Raw genomic sequence first — 20,623 nt, 5'->3', positions numbered from 1 at the left:
AAAAAAAAAAAAAAAAAAAAAAAGGAAAAAAACTCACAATGACAAATATATACAAAGATGTTCAACCTCATCAATAATCAAGGAAATACAAATTAAAATGATACGTTGAAAGTTATGCATTTCTGCTGGGCGCAGTGGCTCACTCATGCCTGTAATCCCAGCACTTTGGGAGGCCGAAGCAGGTGGATCACAAGGTCAGGAGTTCGAGATCAGCCTGGCCAACATGGTGATACCCCATCTCTACTAAAAATACAAAAATTAGCTGGGCATGGTGGTGGGCATCTATAATCCCAGCTACTTGGGAGGCTGAGGCAGGAGAATCGCTTGAACCCAGGAGGTGGAGGTTGCAGTGACCTGAGACATGCCATTGCACTCCAGCCTGGACGACAAGAGTGAGACTCTGTCTCAAAATAAATAAAAATAAAAATTAAAACAAAAAAAGAAAATTATGTATTTCTATCTTGTTTAAATTTTATGTAAAAAACATTTATTGCTTTGCTAAGTGGAAAAAATTAAAGCACTGAAACCTTTCTGATAGAAAATATGGAGTAAAATATATAATTGGTTTCCCAGGCATTTTGGAAACTCTCTTGTCATAGATTCAAAACTAATATTGGGTAAACATTTAATAGGAAATGTTATTTTGAAATGTTATATTTTAGATTTCATGCTTTTAAATATCATGCATTAAAATTGATTGGAATGCCACTTAAATATTCTTATAGGATGCAAGTGAGCAAAAAACAGAACTTGAAAGACTGAAGCACAGAATAGCAGAAGAAGTTGTTAAAATTGAAGAAAGAAAAAATAAAATTGATGATGAATTAAAAGAAGTACAAGTAAGTTAAAAAACATGCTAAGATCCATTTACATTTTTGCTTACCAGTTATATGTAGAAATTTAAACATTATTTGTAACTCAAGTTGTTTTCTCATAGTATTATAAAATGTGGTTTTCAACCAAAATATTACTTGTAAAAGAGAACAAGAAGGAAAGCCTGCCAGAAAAAGTATAAATTAATGGATGATAATTAAAAAGAATCTTTGTTTTCCATGAGCCATATGGTTTTGATTGTAGAGGGAAAAAATGTGTTAGATAAATTAAGATATACTGTTAAGCTCTTTTTCTCTAGTTGATTAAATTAGTCAGCTAGTCCTAAGATATGAAGAGCCTCTTGAAAATGACAAATTGCCTCAAAACAAGTTAGATTTTCCAAATTAGATTATTGCAGTTGTGGTGGCAAGAAGTCTTACTGTCTCAACTTGAATGTTTTTTACTCCTTGTATGATTTAAAGCATTTTGTTATTTTAAGAGAGAGGACATTAGTAACTATAGTCATTTTGCATAAATGACAATAAAAGATAATTTGTCAAGAGTTAGTGATTTAAAAAATATATAATTTGAAAATAAAATTACCTTTTCTCTTTTAGCCTTTAGTCAATGAAGCTAAACTAGCAGTTGGAAACATTAAGCCCGAGTCACTTTCAGAAATCCGCTCACTACGCATGCCACCTGATGTAATTAGAGACATTCTTGAAGGAGTTTTAAGGTTGATGGGTATCTTTGATACATCTTGGGTGAGCATGAAAAGGTACATTTTCAATTTGTGAAAATATTATTTCAGCAATGAATGACACATTCTTTCATAGTTTTAAATATTTCTTATATTGTTTTTCAAAGTGCACTTCATCTAAATACATGGGTATTCATTTTGCCTTGAAATTTCAAGGTATTCTATGTAATCATATATCAGGATCTATATATTCCTGTCTGTAAGTGGTTGTTGAAAGTGTCAGAAGAAAAGGAATACCTTAGAAAATCTTTAAGAAATTTCTCAATAAATATAATAATATATTTGGTCCATACATGGTAGAGAGGACTGTGATTTCACTGTGATTTACTGATGAAGAAAATACAGTTACTATCCTTAAGGGTCTGGTACTACTGAGAGAGGGAAAGAGACAGAGACAAAAACAGAAAGGAGACCCTTAAATAATGAAAGGGAGCTGTAAACTAGAAGAGAATAAGGTATTAACACAATATGAAACCAAGCAGGCTCAGGTTTTGTGCTATAATAGTAGTGTTATGGTTGTGCCGATATTAAGTTCCTTGTTAGTATTTAGGTTGATAGTAAAGAGTTCATTTTATATCTGGAGATGGGGGAGGACATAGGTTGAGAGAGCACTTTAAGTTACCTTAAAAGGAGGCAGACAATTTTCTTGCATATCCTAGAACATATGAGTACCTAATAGTTTACAAATAAGGATTTGAGTAGAACAAGATTGTGATTCTTTCATATCATTTCTTAGTTTATTCACAGAACATTAGAAAGACTGTTGTATATCTCTCTAGAGTTTTGGTTGTCTACAAAAAGTTGATAATATGGCTGGGCACACCTGCAATCCCAGCACTTTGGGAGGCCAAGGCACTTTAGGTCAGGAGTTTGAGACCAGCCTGGGCAACATGGTGAAACCCAATCTCTAATAAAAATACAAAAAAATTAGCCAGATGTGGTGGCGCACGCCTATGGTCCCAGCTACTCAGGAGGCTGAGGTGGGAAGATTGCTTGAACCCAGGAGGTGAAGTGAAGGTTGCAGTGAGCTGAGATTGTACCACGGCACTCCAGCCTGGGTGACAGAGTGAGACCATCTCAAAACAAACAAACAAAAATAAGGATAATACATTATTAGAAGCTTAAAGGTTTTAGTACCACATTTTTTGTTAACTAATGGATTAAAAGTATTGCGTTCACCATTTTGTTAAACTTATTTTTTTTCAGAAACAGCAAATTTTGTTTAGTCTCATTTAAGGAAATATGCTTTAATTTTAGTTTCCTTGCAAAAAGAGGCGTAAGAGACGACATAGCAACCTTTGATGCCCGAAATATTTCAAAGGAAATAAGAGAGAGCGTTGAAGAACTTCTTTATAAAATAAAGGATCTTTTGATCCAAAGGTAATTTTAAGTTATATCATAAATTTGCTTTTCCATACCATATAATATTCTGCTGTTTAAAATGTGATGTTTTGTCATTGCCAATTGTTTAGATCACTTAAAAGTGAAAATAAAAAATAAGCTTATAGGTATTACATTTGGGAAGCATTAACCATCAGAATCAGGTAAATTAGAATCTAGGTAGCAGGGGGGATTTATTGAGTGGTTTTAATAGTTTTGTATCTGCTGTTAATGTTCTCAGCTTTTTAACTTTCAACTGTCCTGGTGTGCTTTTATTTTTTCTTGTGTACTTGTCAGATGACAACAGGTATCTGTGTTAGGACAGTAGTATCTAATTTCAGTGAACAATTTAGATTTCATGATTCTGGTATTTTTTTAGATCTCTTAATCAAAATGTTATGTATATCTTCTTTAACACCAATTACAATGGTTTTAAAGCTGCTCTTATCTGATAAAGATACTCGAACATTGTTGTGGCTGACACGTGTATTCATTAGAAATGTGACTAATAGAAAATTATGTTGATAAAACATCTTTATTTTAAAGATTCTGTGTGGTTCAAAATTTATTTTAAGTGAAAATAGAGTTTATGTATATTTCTCTTAATCAAAATAGAAGTTCACTGTATTTTATTTTAACTATAAGCCAAAACTTCTTTATTTGGGTCAAGTTAATAAATATCCAAATAAAGTGTGTTAGAATTAACTTTGCTTTCATCTGAAATTAAGTAATGATGTTGAATCACTTCTCATGGATTTTTCAGAATGCTAAGCGTGCCAGTACTGCAGCTGCACCTTTGGCTGCCTGGGTGAAAGCCAATATCCAGTATTCCCATGTCTTGGAACGAATTCAGCCTTTGGAAACTGAACAGGCAGGATTAGAATCGTAAGTGAAATATAAAATATAAACAATTCTAACCTTTATTTTCATCAGTTTGATGAGGTTTTAACATATTATTATTTTTATTTTTTCTCTCTTTGTAAAATGGCAGTTGACAATACTAAAATATATAAAAGAGTCAATTAAATGCAAATTTAAAACAGATCAAAACAAGAAAGCAATTAGAAGGAGATAGCAGAACTAACTCACTTTTTCTTTGCCATTATTACATTGTTGGAAGGCTAGAGGTAAAAGTTCCTTTAGAAGGAGCCAAAGTTTCATAAAGCGAATAATTTTTTTTTTTTTTTTTTTTTTTTTTTTTTTTTGAGAACTGATTTTTGCTTTATTTTTCTCTTGTTGCCGAGGCTGGGGTGCAATTATGATCTCGGCTCACCAAAACCTCCGCCTCCCAGGTTCAAGCGATTCTCCTGTCTCAGCCTCCTGAGTAGCTGGGATTACAGGCATGTGCCACCAGGCCCGGTTAATTTTGTATTTTTAGTAGAGATGGGGTTTCTCCATGTGGGTCAGGCTGGTCTTGAACTCCTGACCTCAGGTGATTCGCCTGCCTCGGCCTCCCAAAATGCTGTGATTACAGGTGTGGACGACCACACCTGGCCAAGGAATAACGTTAAAGTACAAAAGGAAAGCGTTGGAAATTAAAGACTTTTGTTTGTATTGATTGATTGATTGATTGATTGATTGAGACGGAGTCTTGCTCTATTGCCAGGCTGGAGTGCAGTGGCGCAATCTCAGCTCACTTCAACCTCTGCCTCCTGGGTTCAAGTGATTCCCCTGCTTCAGCCTCCCAAGCAGCTGGGGTTACAGGCACGTGACACCACACCTGGCTAATTTTTTTCATTTTAGTAGAGAAGGGGTTTCACCATGTTGGCCAAGATGGTCTCCATCTCCTGACCTCATGAAAGTGCTTGGATTATAGGCATGAGCCACTGTGCCTGGCTGGAAATTTAAGGCTTTTATGTTTGTTTTTACCTTCTAAATTCTAGGAAATGTTTAGCATATATTTTCCAAAACAGTGTGTGGACAGGAAGGAGGAAGATTTAACCACTTACTATTGGAGCTTACAGTTCTAATTTGCTATCATTACTAAGTCACAAATATATTTTATCTCTTCTAAATGCAGACCAAAGGTTTATGTTCTTTTTTTTAAAAAAAAAAATTTTTTTTATTTCAGTAGGTTTTTGGGGAACAGGTGGTGTCTGGTTACATGAATGAGATCTTTAGTGGTGATTTCTGAGATTTTGGTGCAGCAATCATCTGAGCAGTGTTACACTATACCCAATGCGTAGTCTTTTATCTCTTGCCACCTCTCGCCCTTTCCCCCGAGTCTCCAAAGTCCAATGCCTCATTCTTATGCCTTTGCATCCTTACAGCTTAGCTCCTACATGAATGAGAATGTATGATGTTTGGTTTTCCATTCCTGAGATACTTCACTTAGAATATGAGTCTCTCCAATTCAATCCAGGTTGTTGCAAATGCCATTATTTTGTTTCTTTTTGTGGCTGAGTAGTATTCCATGGTGTATATACATACCACATTCTCTTTATCCACTCATTGAATGATGGGCATTGGGTTGGTTCTGTCTTTTTGCCATTGCAATTTGTGCTGCTACAAACATGCGTGTGCAAGTATCTTTTCCATATAATGCCTTCTTTTCCTCTGGGGAGATACCTAGTAGTAGAATTGCTGGATCAAACAGTAGATCTGCTTTTAGTTCTTTAAGGAATCTCCACACTGTTTTCCATAGTGGTTATACTAGTTTACATTCCTACCAAGAGTGTAAAAGTGTTCCCTTTTCACTGCATCCCCGCCAACATCTATTATTTTTTGATTTTTTGATTATGACCATTCTTGCAAGAGTGAGGTGATACTGGATTGTGGTTTTGATTTGCATTTCTCTGATAATTAATGATGTTGAGCATTTTTCCATATGCTTATTGGCCATTTGTATATCTTCTTTTGAGAATTGTCTATTCATGTTCTTAGCCTACTTTTTGATAGGGTTGTTTGTTTTTTTCTTGCTGATTTGTTTAAGTTTGTTGTGGATTCTGGATATTAGTCCTTTGTTGGATGTATAGATTGTGAAAATTTTCTCCCAGTCTGTGGGTTGTCTTTTAACTCTGCCAATTGTTTCTCTTGCTGTGCAGAAGGATTTTAGTTTATTTAAGTCCCATCTGTTTATCTTTGTATTTGTTGCATTTGCTTTTGGGTTCTTGGTCATGAAGTCTTTGCCTAAGCCAATGTCTATAAGGGTATTTCTGATGTTATCTTCTAGAATGGTTATAGTTTTCAGGTCTTAGATTTAAGTCTATGATCCATCTTGAGTTGATTTTTTGTATAGGGTGAGAGATGAGGATCCAGTTTCATTCTTCTACATGGGGCTTTCCAATTACCCCAGCACCATTGGTTGAATAGGGCATCCTTTCCCCACTGTATGTTTTTGTTTGCTTTGTGGAAGATCAGTTGGCTGTAAGTATCTGGGTTTATTTCTGGGTTTTCTATTCTGTTCCATTGGTCTATGTGCCTATTTTTATACCAGTGCAATGCTGTTTTGGCGACTGTGGCCTTATAGTATAGTTTGAGGTTGGGTAATGTGATGCCTCCAGATTTATTTGTTTGTTTGTTTGCTTACTCTTGCTTTGGCTATGCAGGTTCTTTTTTGGTTCCATATGAATTTTAGGATTGTTTTTTCTACTTCTGTGAAGAATGATGGTGGTATTGTGATGGCAATCACACTGAGTTTGTAAACTGCTTTCGGCAGTATGGTCATTTTCACAATATTGATTCTACCTATCTGTGAGCATGGGATATGTTTCCATTTGTTTGTATCATTTGTTTGTAACCATATTAGCTTGGTTAGGTATATTCCTAAGTTGGTTTTTTTTTTTTTCAGCTACTGTGAAAGGAGCTGAGTTCTTGATTTGATTTTCAGCATGGTTGCAGTTGGTGTATAGCAGAGCTGCTGATTTGTGTACATGAATTTTATGTTCTGAAGCTTTGCTGAATTCATTTATGAGTTCTAGGAGCTTTTTGGATGAGTCTTTAGGGTTTTCTAGGTGTATAATGGTATCATCAGCAAACTGGCAGTTTAGCTTCCTCTTTACCAGTTTGGATGCCCTTTGTTTCTTTCACCTGTCTGACTGTTCTGGCTAGAACGTTTAGTGCTATGTAGAATAGAACTGATGAAAGTGGGCATCCTTGTCTCTTGTTCCAGTTCTCATGGGGAATGCATTCCACTTTTCCCCATTCAGTATAATGTTGGCTGTGGGTTTGTCATAGATGGCTTTTATTACCTTAAGATATGTCCCTTCTATGCCAATTATGCTGAGGATTTTAATCATAAAGGGACACTAGATTTTGTTAAATGCTTTTTCTGTGTCTATTGAGATGATTATGTGATATGTGTTTTTAATTCTGTTTATGTGGTGTATCACATTTATTGACTTAACGTATGTTTTACCTGCATCCCTGGTATGAAACCCATTTGATCATGGTGGATTATCTTTTTGATATGCTATTGGATTTGGTTCACTAGTATTTTGTTGAGGATTTTTGCATCTGTGTTCATCAGGAATATTGGTCTATAGTTTTCTTTTTTAGTTACCTCCTTTCCTGGTTCTGGTATTAGGGTGATACTGGCTTCATAGATTGATTTAGGGAGGATTCCCAACCTTCTCTATATTTTTGAATAGTGTCAATAGGATTGGTACTGATTCTTCTTTGAATGTCTTATAGAATTAAGCTGTGAATCCATCAGTTTTAAAATTACCATTTCAATCCTGCTGCTTGTTATTGGTCTGTTCAGCAGTTCTATATCTTCCTAGTTTAATCTAGGCAGGTTGTGTATTTCCAGATATTTATCCATCTCCTTTGGGTTTTCTAGTTTATGTGCATAAAGGTGTTTATAGTAGCCTTGAATAATCTTTTTTATCTCTGTGGTGTCAGTTGTAATATCTCCCATTTCTCTCTAATTAAGCTAATTTGTAACTTCTCTCTTCTTGGTTAATCTTGCAAATGGTCTATTAATTTTATTTTTTCAAAGAACTAACTTTTTGTTTCATTTACCTTTTGTATTTTTTTTTTTTTTTTTTGGGTTTGTTTCAATTTCATTTAGTTCTGCTCTAATCTTTGTATTTGTTGTTTTCTGCTGGGTTTGGGTTTGGATTGTTCTTGTTTCTTCAGTTCCATGAGGTGTGACCTTAGATTGTCTATTTATACTCTTTCATACTTTTTGATATAGGCATTTAATGCTCTGAGCTTTCCTCTTAACATCACCTTTGCTGTATTCTAGAGGTTTTGATAGGTTGTATTAATTACTATTATTATTCAGTTCAAAAAATTTTTCAATTTCCATTTTGATTTCGTTGTTGACCCAACAGTCATTCAGAAGCAGGTTATTTAATTTCCACACATTTGTATTGCTTTGAAGGTCGTTTTTGGAGTTGATTTTCAGTTTTATTCCACAGTGGTCTGAGAGGGTACTTGATATAATTTAGATTTTCTTAAATGTACTGAGACTTGTTTTGTAGCCTGTCGTATGGTCTATCTTGGAGAATGTTCCATATGCTGATGAATAGAATGTATATTCTGCTGTCATTGGCTAGAATGCTCTGTAAATATCTGTTAAGTCCATTTGTTGTAGGGTATAGTTTAAGTCTGTTATTTCTTTGTTAACTTTCTGTCTTAGTGACTTGTCTAGTGCTGTCAGTGGAGTATTAAATTTTCTCACTATTATTGTGTTGATGTTTATTTCTTATGTCTAGTAGTAATTGTTTAATAAATTTGGGAGTTCCATTGTTAGGTGCATATGTGTTTAGGATTGTGATATTTTCCTGTGGGACTAGTCCTTTTATCGTTTCATCATGTCCCTCTTTGTCTTTTTTAATTGCTGTTGCTTTAAAGTTTGTTATATCTGATATAAGAATAGCTGCTCTTGCTTACTTTTGGTGTCCATTTGCATGGAATATCTTTTTCCACCCCTTTACCTTAAGTTTATGTGAGTCCTTATTGTGTCAAGTGAGTCTCTTTTAGGCAGCAGAAACTTGATTGGTGAATTCTTATCAATTCTGCCATTGTGTATTTTTTAACTGGAGCATTTACGCCATTTACATTCAATGTTAGTATTGAGATGGAAGATACTGTTCTATTCAGCATGCTATTTGTTGCCTGAATACCTTTTTTTTTTTCCATTGTGTTATTGTTTTTTTTGAGACTGGGTCTCATGCTGTTGCCCAGGCTGGAGTGCAGTGGCAAAATCTCGCTTCACTGCAACCTCTGCCTCCTGGGTTCAAGGGATTCTCTTGCCTCCTGAGTAGCTGGGATTACAGGCACCTGCCATCACACCCAGCTAATTTTTGTAGTTTTAGTAGAAATGGGGTTATGCCATATTGGCCATGTTGGTCTCAAACCTCAAGTAATTCACCTGCCTCCGCCTCCAAAAGTGCTGGGATTACAGGCATGAGCCACCATGCCTGGCCATTGTGTTATTGTTATATAGATCCTATGAAATTTATGCTTTAAGGAGGTTCTGTTTTAGTGTATTTCGAGGATTTGTTTCATGATTTAGAGCTCCTTTTAGCAGTTCTTGTAGTCTGGCTTGGTAGTGGTGAATTCTCTCAGCATTTGTTTGTCTGGAAAAGACTATGTCTTTCCTTCATTTATGAAGCTTAGTTTCTCTGTATACAAAATTCTTGGCTGGTAATTTTTTGTTTAAGGAGACTAAAAATAGGACCCCAGTCCCTTCTAGCTTATAGGGTTTCTGTTAAGAAATCTGCTGTTACTGTGATAGTTTTTCCTTTATAGGTTACCTGATGCTTTTGCCTCACAGCTGTAAGATCTTTCCTTTGTCTTGACTTCAGATAACCTGATGACTGTATGTCTATGTGATGATCTTTTTACAATGAATTTCTTAGGCATCCTTCAAACTTCTTTTATTTGGATGTCTAGATCTCTAGCAAGGCTGGGGACATTTTCCCCAATTATTCCTCAAGTATGTTTTTAGATTTCTCTTCTTTCTTGGGAACACCCATTATTCTTAGGTTTGGACACTCAACATAATTACAAAATTCTTGGAAGCTTTGTTCATTTTTTTAAATTATTTTTTTCTTTGTCTTTGATGATTGAGTTAATTAAAAAGCCTTGTCTTCAAGCTCTGAAGCTCTTTCTTCTGCTTGAGTCTATTGCTGAGACTTTTCAGTGCATTTTGGATTTCTCTAAGTGTATCCTTGATTTCCAGAAGTCGTGATTGTTTTTTGTTTATGCTATCTATTTCACTGAAGAATTTTCCTTTCATAACCTGTGTCAGGTTTTTGATTTCTTTAAGTTGGACTTCACCTTTCTTTGGTGCCTCTTTGATTAGCTTAATAATCAACCTTCTGAATTCTTTTTCTGGCAATTCAGAGATTTCTTCTTGGTTTGAATCCATTGCTGATGAGCTGGTATAATATTTTGGGGGTGTTAAAGAACCTTGTTTTGTCATATTACTGGAATTGTTTTTCTGGTTCCTTCTTATTTGAGTAGACTATATCAGGGAAGATCTGGGATTCAAGGGCAGCTGGTCAGATTCTTTGTCTCATGGAGCGCTCCCTTGCTGTGGTGGTCTTTCTCTTCCCCCAGGAATGGGTATTTCTGAGATTTGAACTGTAGTGATTGTTTTTGCTCTTCTGGGTCTAGCACCCAGCAGAGCTACCAGGCTCTGGGCTGGTGTTGGGGAGTGTCTGCACAGAGTCCTGTGATGTGATCTGTCTTCAGGTCTCTTAGCCGTGGATACCAGCACCTGCTCCACTGGAGGTAGCAGGGGAATGAGGTGAACTCTGTGATGGTCCTTGGTTTTGTTTTTGTTTAGTGGACTGGTTTTGTGTTGATGGGCCTCCAGCCAGGAGGTGGCACTTTCAAGAGTGCCTCAGCTGTGGTCCTATAGGGAGGATGCAAACTTGCCCTAGGGATACCTGGTTAACAATTCAGGTTTCTCAGGCAGTAGGCAGGGCCTTAGAGCTTTCAAGAAATTATGACCTTTGTCTTTGGCTACCAGGGCAGGTAGAGAAAGACCACCTGGTGGGGGCAGGGATAGATGTCTCTGAGCTCAGCCTCTCCTTTGGTGAGGCTTTTGCTGTGGCTGCTGTGGGGGATGGGAGTGTGGTTTCCATTCCAATGTAATTTTTCCCCCAGGGGGATTATGGCTGCCTCTGCTGAGTCATACAGGTCACCCAGGGTAGTTGAGGAAAGCCAGCAGGCACAGGCCTCACTGGCTTTCTGTGTAGCCTGCAGTCCTAAAGGCTGGTCTCACTCCCACCCTGCCCCAACAACGCCAGTAACCAGGGCTGAGAACTTGCCCCAGATCATGTGCCTTCCATTGAGAAAGCAAGCAGACTAATAAGTTTTTCGGTATGTCAGGGAGACTGCAGTGGTGACCCAGTTCCTTCAAAGGGTCTGTGGATTCTTTTGGCTTTCCTAGTATGTTCCTGCAGTAGTTCTTGCAGCAAAAGCTCACCATGTGAGTCTCCACATGCTGCTCTGTCTGTCTGAGTGGGAGCTGCAAGGTAGTCCCGCCTGCTGTCTGTCATCTTAATCCTAATTGATCTATATTCTTGATTGTTCAATTTTTGATATTATCTATTAACTTCCTGCTGTGTATTAACAGTTATTCATCTTATTTCCTTTCTTGTACACTTTTTTGTTCTATATATAAGAATTGCCTCCTTTTTTTAGTTGATTATATTTTTCTGTTTACATATCACAAATTTATCCATAGTTTCTCTGTCAGAGCCCTGAAACATCTTCATTGATCTGTGTGTTCTATTTATTTTTTCTTAGCTTTAGGCCTGCTGCTTAAGGCTGTTGTCTTGGAGCTTCCCTTCAGCAATGTTCTGAGATTACCTGTTGTATTCTTTTATTGTGAATTCCTGTCTTTCTCTTCCTTCCTTTAGTTCTTAAGGTTTCTAGAACACATCTTCCATGGTAGAAAGAGTATATGGGCTGGAACATATTTTGAGATTTGCATGTCTAAAAGTATTTATAATATGTTATTGTATGTGATCAATAATTGGGTTGTGTTTAAATACTAGACTAGAAATAGTTTTAGCTCACAGTTTTGAAGGCCTTATTCTATCAGCAATTCTCAAAATTTGGTTCCTAGACCGGCAGCATCAGCATCACTTTGGAACTTGTTAAAAGTGCAGATTTTTGAACTCCACTCAAATGAACTGATTCTGATTCAGATACATTGTGGGGGAGGGGACAGTAAGGCCTTGCAATCTTGGTTTTGACAGGTAATTTTGGTGTACACTAAAGTTTGAGAACCCCTGTTGTACTCTCTTCTAGAGTTCAGTGTTGCTTTTAGAAAGTCTAATGCTACTTTGATTCCCAGTGTCTTGTATATTACCCCATATTTTTAGGAAGTTAGGAAGCTTTCTTGACCTGTCTGATCTTTGGCTGTTAGTTATTAATCATGAGTTTTAGAAGTCTGACTGGAAGACCTGAGTGTGTGGCCTGGGCTCCTTGGCTGCTGAGCATCACTGTAAGGTGATCAAGTATGGACTGGCCATTTTATGGCGACCCCTTAATATTTGCGGGTATTTTGAGAGGATAGGGTGTCAGTCATTTTACTGTAAAGGAATCTTTATATCTTTTGCCTAGGGTGTGTGCATAGAGGTTGATGGAGATGAGTAGGGGCATAAGCTAGACTTGCAGCATTCTGGGTTATGTTAGAGGTAGTCAGCTCTCAATAGAGGATGGATTCTGAGGTCAAACTCTTTGTAATATCAATTATTAAATAGTCTTCTGTATTTGGCTTTATTGTTACCTTCAGAAGTATGTTTACATTTTCTGAACCTTTTAGGATTCTGCTTTTTTTTTTTGACTCCTCTTCATATAGGCATTTTAGCTTTTGGCTTTTTGCGTTCCGATATGTTAGTTATTACTTTTTAAAATTTTATTGAACTTTGAGGGTGCAGGAGGCTGAGGTGGGAAGATTGCTTGAGCCTAGGAGTTTGAGGCTGCAGTGGGCTCTGTTCAGACCACTGCACTACAGCCTGGGAGACAGAGTGAGACTCTGTCTCTTAAGAAAAGGAAATTATTTTTGAAATTTTTCCTATTTCATACTTTCCTCTTTTGATCTTTGTGCATATGTATCTTTCTTATTTTCTTGGCTTCATTTTAGTAGGGTTCTAGAAGGGATAGAAGATAAATAAATATGTTTACCATTTTTATCCAGAAATGTACATGTATGAGTGTTTTTAAATATAGATTCCTAGAAGTGGTATAGTTGGGTCAGAGGAAACACTTTTAATTTTAGCATTGCTTTTCAAATTAAATTCTAAGTAAAGGTGTTATAATACTGAATTAATGACAGTTTTAATTGTCATATATTTACTGTAGGATTACATTGTAAGGTGCTGCTGCTGCTTATAGTTGGTATCTAAAATAGGAATGGCTTTTATAATATTGAGTTATATTTTAGGAATCTGAAGAAAACTGAAGACAGAAAAAGGAAACTAGAGGACCTCCTTAATTCTGTTGGTCAAAAGGTATCAGAACTCAAAGAAAAGTAAGTTATATTTTGAAGCGTATTTAGGATAATGCTGAGAGTGTTTACATTTGACATCTTGGTTTATTTCCTGTTTTGACTTTTAAGATTTTAGACTTTTATGTCAGATGAGGCTATGGGACCCACTAGTCTATAAACTTTTAAGGATACATTATTATGTTTAAAATTCTATCCTTTTAACTTTTTTTCTCCTTTGTGTTAAAAAAAAGTCTTCATGCAAATATTGTACTCAAGGATCATTTTTGAATATTATTAGTCTTAAAGCCTTTCATGTATAATAGTACAGGGTAGAAAATATTGGTATGGGAAATTATAATGTGAAACATTTTCTTTTAAAAGTTGCGAATATTGAAAAAACTGATAATATCTGATTGAATACAGTGTATGTTGAAGTGATGTAGTCACTGCTTCCTTTTTTAATGGAAGCAAAATTAATTATTGCACCAAAGAAATTAATCAGATTAAAACTCGATTTTTTCTCTATGTTCAGGAAACAATTCTCTCTCTGTCTCTTTGTCTCTCTCTCTCCCCTCTCTCCCTTCCTCAGTTTCTCTTTTCTCTCTCACTAATATATATTTATAGAGAAATACTTATAGAAAAAAGCAAACCAAAAAGAAATCCCCAAACCAATAAACGCAGTATTTTCAATATTCCTGAACAATTATCATGTTAGAAATATAGGAAAGAAATCACATCAATTTTTTCCAGGTATTATTATTAGAGAAGTACAAGACAAATAAGTATAATGTATTATTTTCACTGTCATATGCTCACAATCAGCACTTAATATTCAGCTAATGCTCAAATATTTATTGAATAATTAGCTTATTATAGCAATATTTTGACTTCATTTATTAGTCACTTGCTGTGTTAGGTGTCATACTGGGTAATTTATGTATTCATTTCTTTAATCCTTAAAACAATGATGAGAAGTAAATCTATTTCTGTTTAGCAGATTAGGAAGGTTAAAATTATATAGTCTTTTTTGTTTAAATTTGAGCAGCTAATAAAATACTAAGCCATGTTAGATACTAGGTTTGTCTAATTCCATGAAGTTTCTGCTCTTAACCATTGCACCATACTACCATTATTTTGGAAGGATTATTGTGAGAACTTTTGGAATTAACTTTTAATTTCAAGTAAAACAGAATGACATTTTTCATTGTGGAGTCATTGATGAGAATGAATTAATGTTGGTTACCATGCTATTACTTATTATGATCCTTAATTAAGGTTTAATTGACTCTAGGCCATGAATAACAGTCTTATTTTCTTACATATTAACAAAGAATAAAGGACTTGAAAAATAAGCATGATCTATCAATTTTTAAATTCTGATTTTACAAAATTAAAGAGATGGTTTCCATTTCTAATACAACTTCTACAGAGATAATGAGAGTTGATTTAATGCAACAATATTCATTGCAAAACCATGTTCAAGGTATAGTATGAAATGTTGTGATCAGGCCGGGCGCGGTGGCTCAAGCCTGTAATCCCAGCACTTTGGGAGGCCGAGACGGGCGGATCACGAGGTCAGGAGATCGAGACCATCCTGGCTAACACGGTGAAACCCCGTCTCTACTAAAAAATACAAAAAACTAGCCAGGCGAGGTGGCGGGCGCCTGTAGCCCCAGCTACTCGGGAGGCTGAGGCAGGAGAATGGCTTAAACCCGGGAGGCGGAGCTTGCAGTGAGCTGAGATCCGGCCACTGCACTCCAGCCTGGGCGACAGAGCGAGACTCTGTCTCAAAAAAAAAAAAAAAAGAAATGTTGTGATCAATAAACATGCAGCTTTCTATTTCCAGGTTTTAGAACAGTGCTGTTTAATGGAATTTCATGAGATTATGGAAATGTTCTGTGCTCTTTGTTATCCAGTATTGTAGCCAGTAGTCTTATGTGGCTACTGAGCACTTGCAGTGTTTGTAATATGACTGAGGAATTGAATTTAAAATTTTATTTATCTTTAGTTAATTTAAATTTAAATAGCCACAAAGTGGCTAGTGGCTATTTGTCTATATTGGAGAAGTTGGTTCTAGAGTCTTATGTCTAGGGAAGGAAGGAAGAAGGCACTTAGAGAGACAATGAAATATACTATAAAGTGCATGCAACTTAGTGCCAGCCACATCTGTATATGAATTTTAGATCCTCTGCTGATTATTGATGAGAACCTGGGTAATAATTTCTTTGGGTTTAAGTTTACATATGTATAGCATACAATTTATAATACTTTACTTGAATATAGGGAGAGATTATATATAATGTACTAAAATGAATTTTGAAATTTTGTTTGTAGTTTTAGTGGTAAATGTTAGAGGGAGTTGGGCTGTGGGGTGAGGAAGGGTGTGGTTCGAAGCTACTCGAGGCAAATGGAACATTCTGAAGAACAGGGGAGATAAAGGATAGGATATTTACTGATAATGTAAAATTCTTCTGATATTGACGTATATTAATGGTTTTGCTGATCAGTAATATAATGAAATAAAACTAGAAAGACAGATGGGATGTTTAGAATAGTGCCTTGAATGCCATATTGGCAAATTTTTATATAATGTAGTAGAGCATGGAGGCCCTGTCAAGTTTTTTGTTGGTTTGTCTCTTCTATTAATGTTACTTTGTATGCAAACATTAATGGTATTATCATTGATTAAATTATGGCATAAAAGTTTACTTTATTACTTATGGATAATTTCATTAAATCTTTCCCGAATCCTTTTTGCTTTTAATTAAATTTTAATGTTTACATAGATTTCAGAGCAGGACTTCAGAAGCTGCAAAACTTGAAGCTGAAGTAAGCAAAGCACAAGAAACAATCAAAGCTGCAGAAGTCTTAATTAATCAGCTTGATAGAGAACATAAGAGATGGAATGCACAGGTTTGTTTGACGGAGGGGCCATGAGGAGTCTACCTTTAAAATCCAGGAAATCTATAATGTAATGTATTTAATTAACTTTAATTAACTGCCTTTAATTAACTCTCTCTCTCTTCTTTCCTTTAATATAACTACTCTTTCTGCTGAATCTTGTGCTTTATTTACAGTAACCTTTTTGCTAATGGGTCTTCATGCCATGCCGTAGCTTTGTTTTGTCCCTTTGTTCAGAAAAAGGAGAGAAAGATCCATTAATTTGCACCTGGTTCAGGATAAATAATGTAGATATAAATGGCCATTATGTGAATTACTCTTTAAACAAAGTGTCTTTATATGAATAGAGTTTTAGGCGAAGCAGCCTGTTTTCCTTTCAGTTCTGTATGTTATTGAGAGATGAGCAGGATGAAAATGAGTGGATGGAAAACTCAGTACTCCTTAGAATTTTCTTTGAATTTACCCTCACCAGGACAGTAATTCTAGGATTTGACACTGTAGGCTATTTATTTTTTCTTGAAATATTATATTATTTTGACTTTTTAGTGTTGTCTCTTGTTTTTTCTTGGTTTATTTCTGAAATCAGTTAAGCTTCCTTTCCTTTCCTTTCCTTTCCTGATCCTCCTCATCTGCTCACCTAGTAATGTTGATTGTCCTTGTTATTCTCTTCCACAGCAGCTTTTTCTGCAACTATCTTGGGTGTTATCTCATCCCATCATAATATCACCTACACCTTAATAATGACCAGAGCTACATTTCCAGACTACTGAGTTTTAAATGTATATTTCCAACTATATATTAGACATTTGCATTTAATTGTCTCTCAGGAACTCAAACCCAACATGCCTAAATTATTTTCTTTTTCTCACTCCAAGTCTCCTTTATTTTCTATTTCACTGGAGGCATCTTTCTCTGGGCATCAATACTAAAAATATATGGGTTGTCTTAGACTCTTCCCTGTTTACTTGTCATATCCATTTGCAAATATTCTTTGTATTTGTCTTCTATCTTTAATGCCAATATTTCTTTTTTCTTTTTTTTTTTTTGAGACGGAGTCTTGCTCTGTCACCCAGGCTGGAGTGCAGTGGCCGGATCTCAGCTCACTGCAAGCTCCGCCTTCCGGGTTCACGCCATTCTCCTGCCTCAGCCTCCCAAGTAGCTGGGACTACAGGCACCCGCCACCACGCCCGGCTAGTTTTTTGTATTTTTTAGTAGAGACGGGGTTTCACCGTGTTAGCCAGGATGGTCTCAATCTCCTGACCTCATGATCCGCCCGTCTCGGCCTCCCAAAGTACTGGGATTACAGGCTTGAGCCACCGCGCCCGGCCGCCAATATTTCTTTCTTTCTCATCCGACTTTTTTAATGTCTTCCTCCTATCTGACCCTTGAATTAGTTCACCCTTCATTTGTCAGCTGAATTATCTTTATAAAACCCAATCTGATTATATTACTCATTGCTTGCTTAAATGCTTTCAATGGCTCACGTCACAGTTTGAAATAGAAACTCCTTTGCATGTCGTGGAAAACCTTTCACAATCTGCCTTTAATTAACTCTCTCTCTCTTCTTTCCTTTAATATAACTACTCTTTCTGCTGAATCTTGTGCTTTATTTACAGTAACCTTTTTGCTAATGGGTCTTCATGCCATGCCGTAGCTTTGTTTTGTCCCTTTGTTCATTCTCTATGCCTTAATCTTAGTTTACAAAGTGGTGCAAACTCACAGTTAACTGTGGTTGGGATGAAAGTTCTGCTTTCTTTAAAATCATTAAGAACTTTCAATGACTGAATATGTTTGTTTCTACAAATATATTAGGATTTTATACTTTTAAAAAATATCACAGCAGAGTCTGAGATCTTTTGATATTTTACATTTTGACTATTATATTCAAAACAAGGAGTTATTACTTGTGATTCTTCCCCCCACAATCAAAACCATAAAACTGTCATTTTCTTTTCTTTTTTTTTTTTTTTTTTGAGACGGAGTCTCGCTCTGTCGCCCGGGCTGGAGTTCAGTGGCCGGATATCAGCTCACTGCAAGCTCCGCCTCCCGGGTTCACGCCATTCTCCTGCCTCAGCCTCCCGAGTAGCTGGGACTACAGACGCCTGCCACCTCGCCCGGCTAGCTTTTGTATTTTTTAGTAGAGACGGGGTTTCACCGTGTTAGCCAGGATGGTCTCGATCTCCTGACCTCTTGATCCGCCCGTCTCGGCCTCCCAAAGTGCTGGGATTACAGGCTTGAGCCACCGCGCCCGGCCTGTCATTTTCTTTAATGTTAGAACATACTCATATATCTCCCTCTTTCTTCGCTCTCTTTTTTTCCAGGTTGTAGAGATAACAGAGGAATTAGCTACTCTTCCTAAAAGAGCTCAACTTGCTGCTGCATTTATTACATATCTTTCTGCTGCTCCTGAGTCTCTGAGAAAAACCTGTTTGGAAGAATGGACCAAGTCAGCTGGTCTTGAGAGTTTGTATTTAGTGATTCCTGAATTTAAAATTTCAATATACTAAAAATGGACCCTTTGTTCTCTGTTATTTTACCTTTTTTAAATGGGGGAAATTTTTATGGATCACAAGTATACCCTGGAGCTACTTTAGATTTGCCACATTCCACAAATGTTCTTGAATTTACTTTATTATGATGATTTTTCTATTCTTAAATCACTGTAAAAAACTGAGACGACTGAATTATTTTTGATATTGCATGGATGCAATTAAACATTATGTTACTTTTATTTTTATAATTTTATTTGATAGGCTGAGATGTAAGAACTTTAAAATTCCTCATGATTTTAGTGGTATTTTACAAAATTATTTTAGTTTGTGAAACATTCACTCAAAGAAATAGGACTTCATGGAGTTCCATTCTTTTGCACTTTTTGTTTTTGTTTCTGACTTTTTTCTCCTTGGGTTTGGGTGTTAAATGTGGAAGAATGGGTTTCAAGTTAAGGACTGTCGTAGGACTTTTGTTTTGGAATAAATAGCTTTATTTCCTTCCCTTCATCAAGTACAAGATCATTGTAGTGAAGTATTTTCAATATCTTCAACTTTTCAGAATTTGGTCTGAGGAGATTTCTTTGTACTGAAAGTGAGCAGTTAATTTGGAAAAGTGAAGGCCTACCATCAGATGACCTTTCCATAGAAAATGCTCTTGTAATATTACAGGTAGTTAATTTATTTTAATTTTTTATTAGAAATGTTTTATTGTCAAGCTTGCTGTGGAAATTGTTTTTCATATTCTTAGTCTTTCACAGTTACCCTTTTCTTACTAAAATAAAAAGAGTTTGCTAATGAAAACCTGTTAATGATTCAATTAGTGAATGTATGACTTTCAGTATAATTTATTTTTTACCTTAATATAAAAGTATAAAGTGGCATTTTTTTGATGGCAAAATGTTCTAAATTGTATTTCCTAATAGTAGTAGAAATATTTTAGGGATACCCAATTCATTGGTTATATAGTTTTTTCAAGAGTACAGACTAGAGTATATGACTTCATAAATTTTATATTTTTTTTCATTTTATTTTGCCAAACAAAATTAGCAAAAGTGAAGATAAGTTTTGGCTTATCATTTAGAGATAATCATACACATATTTTGGAAAATTGTTTTGTCACATAGTACAGATTTTCCAAAGCTGTTTAAAATAGAAAATAGCATAACCTTATTATCAGTGAATGTGAAAACCAAATTCAAAGCCATGTACACAAATAAATAATCACTTTGAATACAGTTTGATTTTTCCCATTAACTTGGTTTACTTTTCTGATATGGAACTTGGAAGATAATTTTACTTCTTGATGATGTGATTTTCTATTCTTTCTGTCAATAGTTTATATTTCATAATAAGTATTAGTATTCCTTTTCCTCTTTGTAATCCTTCTCTCTGCCTACACACTATTTCCTTATTCTTATTTTTTAACTCCATAGTCTCAAAGAAAGCATGAACATTAAACACGCTCCTCTTTATGTAGCATAAACTGTATTATAAGATTCATATTTTGGGTGCTGTTCATTACTTGATCATTTGTTCTGCTTTATTAGACTTATTAATCAGCTGACTATGCTTCAGCTCACTATATTGGTAACTTACCAGTAGAGAATTTGCTGACCACTAATTGAATAGTTTTGCCTTCTTTTAATTTGATTTTGCCTGTTTTTAAATTTACTTAAAAAATTTTTTTATTATTTTCACAATGGAATCACAAATATGAAACTCTAAATACTTATATAAGTAAATGTATTGCATTTTGGCAAACTATGTGCTTTTTATTATATTTATTATTCCCTCCCTAAGGTTTCATAGCCACCTCTTTTTCCTGTTTCAATAATCCAAGAAAGCAATTCATTGCAAAAAAAAAAAAAAAAAAAAAAA

The 20,623-nt window shown here is 35.5% G+C and overlaps 1 protein-coding gene across 1 annotated transcript in view; it reads left to right on the top strand.

The window, feature by feature from the left end:
- Positions 1-20,623, top strand: part of DYNC2H1 (dynein cytoplasmic 2 heavy chain 1) — a 384,617-nt gene that overhangs the window by 116,811 nt on the left and 247,183 nt on the right. The window contains 8 exon segments of the mRNA XM_017850085.1: positions 1,431-1,591; positions 2,831-2,925; positions 2,928-2,953; positions 3,717-3,838; positions 13,308-13,394; positions 16,139-16,265; positions 18,575-18,716; positions 19,305-19,414. Of these exon segments, the coding sequence (XP_017705574.1) occupies positions 1,431-1,591; positions 2,831-2,925; positions 2,928-2,953; positions 3,717-3,838; positions 13,308-13,394; positions 16,139-16,265; positions 18,575-18,716; positions 19,305-19,414 (870 nt within the window).

Source organism: Rhinopithecus bieti, unplaced genomic scaffold (genome assembly GCF_001698545.2).
Source record: "Rhinopithecus bieti isolate Rb0 unplaced genomic scaffold, ASM169854v2 scaffold_33302, whole genome shotgun sequence".
Taxonomy (NCBI): Eukaryota; Metazoa; Chordata; class Mammalia; order Primates; family Cercopithecidae; genus Rhinopithecus; species Rhinopithecus bieti.
This window is presented reverse-complemented; position numbering and strand designations above follow the sequence as displayed.